The sequence below is a fragment of the Vigna angularis genome, chromosome 10 (genome assembly GCF_016808095.1).
Source record: "Vigna angularis cultivar LongXiaoDou No.4 chromosome 10, ASM1680809v1, whole genome shotgun sequence".
NCBI classification, from domain to species: Eukaryota; Viridiplantae; Streptophyta; class Magnoliopsida; order Fabales; family Fabaceae; genus Vigna; species Vigna angularis.
The window spans coordinates 1,199,117-1,204,634 of NC_068979.1; the positions used below are offsets into that span (position 1 = coordinate 1,199,117).

Below are 5,518 nucleotides of genomic sequence, written 5' to 3' on the forward strand. Positions count from 1 at the left end.
TTGGTTGTGGCCGTTGATTATGACTTAACAGTCCACCTACCAATGCAAGTGGCAGAATATCTTGCTGCGCTACCAAGCTTGACTCTCGAATAGTTAGAAACTCAAACGCAAGTGATAAAATAATTTCATAGGGTAGAGAAGCATAAAATATCACGTTAGTAAAGTTAAGAATGAATGTACCAGTTAAATGTGGGTAGAGATGGTCTTCAAAAACATGCTACCAGACTCTAACAACCTATCAGGCAGACAGGGTAGACAGTATGGAAAATATAGGTTTGCAACGTAAGACGGCACGTGGTGCTCACCTACCCACTTACTATCCACCCTTGCATACATTACATATAAAAACCTAACTCCTCTCACATCTTCAACCAGACAACTTCAGCAACCAAGTTATCACCAACATCACCCGCCACTTCTATTATTATCAAAGGAAAGGAAAGGAAGATGGTGAGTGTGTCGGAGATCCGTCAGGCTCAAAGGGCAGAAGGCCCAGCAAACATCCTTGCCATCGGAACTGCAACTCCACCCAACTGTGTTGACCAGAGCACTTATCCCGACTATTACTTCAGAATCACAAACAGTGAACACATGACCGACCTCAAGGAGAAGTTTCAGCGCATGTGTAAGTTACTTGTTCAATCAATATATGTACAGTCTTTTCACTTCCATACGATGTTTGATGATTTATGTTGTTCAATAGAGCTAATAATTGGTTTACGATATTCCAGGCGACAAGTCTATGATCAAGAAGAGATACATGCACGTGACGGAGGAGGTCCTGAAGGAGAATCCCAACATGTGTGCCTACATGGCACCTTCTTTGGATGCCAGGCAAGACATAGTGGTGGTAGAGGTACCAAAGCTCGGGAAAGAGGCTGCGGTGAAGGCCATTAAGGAGTGGGGACAGCCAAAGTCAAAGATTACACACTTGATCTTTTGCACCACCAGTGGCGTGGACATGCCTGGTGCTGATTACCAGCTCACCAAACTCCTCGGACTTCGTCCCTATGTGAAGAGGTACATGATGTACCAACAGGGGTGCTTTGCGGGAGGCACGGTTCTTCGATTGGCTAAGGATTTGGCCGAGAACAACAAGGGTGCCCGTGTGCTTGTCGTGTGTTCTGAGATCACTGCAGTCACCTTCCGTGGCCCAAGTGACACCCACTTAGACAGTCTTGTCGGACAGGCACTCTTTGGAGATGGAGCAGCTGCGGTGATCGTTGGTTCTGACCCAATTCCACAGATTGAGAAGCCATTGTTTGAGCTGGTTTGGACTGCACAGACCATTGCTCCAGACAGTGAGGGTGCCATTGATGGCCACCTTCGTGAAGTTGGACTCACCTTTCACCTCCTTAAGGATGTTCCCGGGATTGTCTCAAAGAACATTGGAAAAGCACTTTTTGAGGCCTTCAACCCATTAAACATCTCTGATTACAACTCCATTTTCTGGATTGCACACCCTGGTGGGCCTGCAATTCTTGACCAAGTTGAGCAAAAATTGGGTCTGAAACCAGAAAAGATGAAGGCCACTAGAGATGTGTTGAGTGACTATGGGAACATGTCAAGTGCATGTGTGCTTTTCATATTGGATGAGATGAGGAGAAAATCAGCTGAAAATGGACTTAAAACCACAGGTGAAGGACTTGAATGGGGTGTTCTGTTTGGTTTTGGACCAGGACTTACCATCGAGACCGTTGTTCTCCATAGTGTCGCAATATAGCATCATCCAAACTCTGTTGTTTTATTATTATTATGCACCAATTTCAAACATGATTGAGGTTGTAATTTACATCTGATACATGGTTTGGGCCCTTGTTGCCTAATTAATAACTTATGAGACATAGTCATTAATTTTCTTCTCGTATGGTTTTTACTTACTAGATTTAACACCTGATTCCTTACAATTTAATTAAATATACATTAATGTTTTATCTTTTAATAGATAGAATTAAAAGAAAATTAGAATAATTAAAATTTGTTATATTAAGATTATTTTCTTCCTTCACTAACAACAATGGTATCAGTAATTATTATACTAACTATCTATACCAATCTATTATGTAAGTTTAAGTTTTCCAAAAGATAATTAATTATTATTATATTATTTTTCAAAGTCCATAATGAATTGTTTAATACAAGTTTATGAGGAACACACTTAATAATAAATTTGAAAAAAAAAGAGTGTTTGACACGGTTTAAAGTTTCACTTTGCTTGATAAGATAAAAGAAAAAAAAAATGAGAGAGTGGGAAGAGATATGAGTTTTTAATTATTTTATGAGAGAACATGAAAGAAATGCCTTTCATATTACAGTAGCATAATAGAGTAAAGAAAAATATTTTAATATCTTGGTATTACTATAGAGGTGCAGATGGTAATATTGAATATGCAAAAGGAAAAAGCCTTGATAGAATTGGCTCCAGCACATTTACTCTTGTCATTCTTTACCATTACAATTCGCGCGCAATTAACTAAATTATATATGTATCCTGTTAATTATTTTTTTCATTTATTCTTTACACTTCATATATTTTCTTCTGCACTCCCTATTTTTTTAGTAACACTAACAAGTAGTTTAGTGGACTTTTGCTTAGTATAAGAAGAATTAAAAAGAAAAAAGGAGATTGTTTATTTAAATTGGAAGAAATGAGTGAAAAGTAAAAGAAAATAGATAAAAGCCATATAGTTAACTTAAAAAATAATTTAGTTAAATTAACGAGAAAATTTGTACAATAGGATAAAGGAATAATCAATTTTATTACTAACTTGCTTCTAATCTCACACAAACCATTTAACATGAAAATTATTTCTATTCAAATTTTATAATATTAATGTATTGTTTTAAAAATAATTTTAAAGATATATATATGTTTTTTTTTAAATACATAAAACACTAAAAAAACGTATTAATTGTATCATTTTTAATATAGAGATTCCAAAACACTGCTATAATTTACTTTATAATAGATAGTTTTATAATTGACATATTTTATATTTAAAATATAGCATTTATAATTGTATATGAATACTTGTTTTTTCTCCCGCGTTTTTTCTTCTCTCCTCTTCTGCTTATTATAAATAAGAATTTGACTGAATTTTAAATTCACCCTCGCCTCAACCATTTTTGCGTATTCTCTCTCATTGTAGGCTTCTCAAGTCTCAATTCTAACCGTCACCTTCATCTTCGCGGAGGCTATCTCACAAACCTTCGTCGTCAACGCTACTGCAAACCTCACAGCGGAATAAGACTCTCAGGTTCTCCAACCTCACCATTGTTCATACGTGGAGAACAATGCTTTATTCGTCTCTGTTTTTTTGGATAAATTTGTAGTTTTATCCCAATTATATATGTTTGAACCTTGTTCTTGTCTGAATGTTGATTTAATTTTTTTCTTTATGTATTTGTTTTACTTGATAGTTTGACATAAATTGTTTTTACTAAAGACCGGCTTGGAGAGAGAGGAAGATTCACTATACTAGTTTTTTCTGCTAATTTGGGTGTTCTCTGCTTTCAAGATTGATTTTCTTTCTATAATGCTTTCAAGACTTTCAAGATTGATTTTCTTTCTATAATGCTTTCAAGATTGATTTTCTTTCCATAATGCTTTGAAGATTGATTTTCTTTCTTTTCTTTATACCTCTTTGTTTTCTCATTTATGTAGTTTTTCGTTATTGAGTTTGGCTTTATATAGGTCTAGTGGTGAGGTTTTGGATAAATTAGAAGAGTAATCTATGCTTTGACTGGTAGATAAACTCAATTCCCTTTGGGTTAATTTAATTATTTCTTTGGTTTTAATTTCGAGAAACCCAAGTTGAGGTTTCTCCTTTCCTGCATATATCTATTGTGTGTGGAATTCCATTCTTGTTCATTTTTTAATTTTGAATAGTTCTCTCCAGATTTCAACTTCATTTGTTCATGAAAACCAGGAAAATGAGTGGAGTTTCGAGTCCAAAAGAATATGAACCAAAGGCTATCAGTAGCTATAGGGTTTGGATCAGCTAGAAGTTGAATCTGTTATTATGTCAGAGTGAAGAAGGTGCATTGGAATATTGCCAAAACCAGGTTAGGAATTTTCTTGTCTGACATGGAATTTTTCCATGAAATTTGTTGACAGAAGTTAGTTATTTTCTAAATTGGCTTATTTGTTATGTTTCCCATGCCACTTGGACTCTGGCTTTAATGTCAGACAGTTCTATTAATTTATTATCCTTTAACATGTCGAAATTTTTAATTTGTCCCCATTTTATTGCTGATGACTCCTGTCGTATTTCTACCATTTTGATATAAGGTTATGATTGCTAATAACTCCTGTCCTGTATAATATTTGCTTCATTTTAAAACAGGATGAAATATTTATTGTAGATTAGATTGTGGTGTTAGTTGCCAATCATTTTTTAATGATAACCTAATTTTTTATTTAATGATTGATTCTGATATAACTGAAGAAGCAATATAATGATTGCTTTTTTAACATCTAATAATCAATATATTAGTTGTCTAAACCCAGCAACAATTAACAATAAAAATTGATTTTTACAACTATTTGTTGATTAATATCTTCTTTTTCTTCTCTTTTATATTCATTAATCAATTTTTTTTATATATTGTCAATTGTAATAATATTATTGAATATATTTTATTCATGACGTACATTTATTGCATATTATTATTTAGTGTTTAAATCATTATGCATGTTTGAAGCTATTTTTTTTTAAATTTTAAAGGTAAAATTGTATGTGAAAATAGTTTACATCTTTAAATAGCAAAGTTTGTATAATTTGAAATTAATAACCATTTTAATTACAAATTGTAATTTGTAATTTTTTGCATGATTAATATATATCATTAATAATTTGTTAAAAGTACCCACCATAAATTTTTATAACAAAACTAAATAAGTAACTATAGATAAATTTTTTGTTAAAATTAAAATAAGATGTTTTATGTGATTTTTTAATATTAGTTTTATTTTTTCATTATAAAAATTACTATTATTATTATTATTATTATTAAATTATCATATAATAATAACTTAGTTAACATTCTTTACTCATACATTATTTTTTATTTAAAATAAAATGAATACTTTTAACATAACATGAGTAAATATTATATATTTCAATAATATTTAATTTAATAAAACATTAATTAAAATAATTTTCTATATTAATTTTTATTTTTTCATCTTATATTATAATATAAATAAATATAAAAATAAAACAAACAAAATTATCCGTTTGAACGCACGGTGTTAAATTGAGATATAATTTAAATTTTAGTTAAAATGTTATAATTTTAGAAACAATTAAAACTTCATTAATTTTAGAATAACATAAAATGGAACTATTAAATGGAAGTTCGCATTAAAGTTTACATTTATCTAAAAGAAACAGGTGGCAACTAAATAACAGAAGAAGACAGAATGATAATAATTAATAATAATTTTTTTTCCAAATTTCCAACTCTGCTTCAAATTCAAGCTGTCATATGTGTTCTCTCTCAATATATAACGTAC

General features: G+C 31.4%; 1 protein-coding gene across 1 annotated transcript; it reads left to right on the forward strand.

Annotated features, from left to right (window-relative positions):
- The first annotated feature begins 355 nt into the window (after positions 1-355).
- On the forward strand, positions 356-1,863 carry LOC108320820 (chalcone synthase 17). Its single transcript, XM_017552363.2, has 2 exons — positions 356-625; positions 732-1,863. The coding sequence occupies exons 1-2, from the start codon at positions 448-450 to the stop codon at positions 1,721-1,723; spliced, it is 1,170 nt and encodes a 389-aa protein (XP_017407852.1). The 5' UTR covers positions 356-447; the 3' UTR covers positions 1,724-1,863.
- Positions 1,864-5,518: the final 3,655 nt, after the last annotated feature.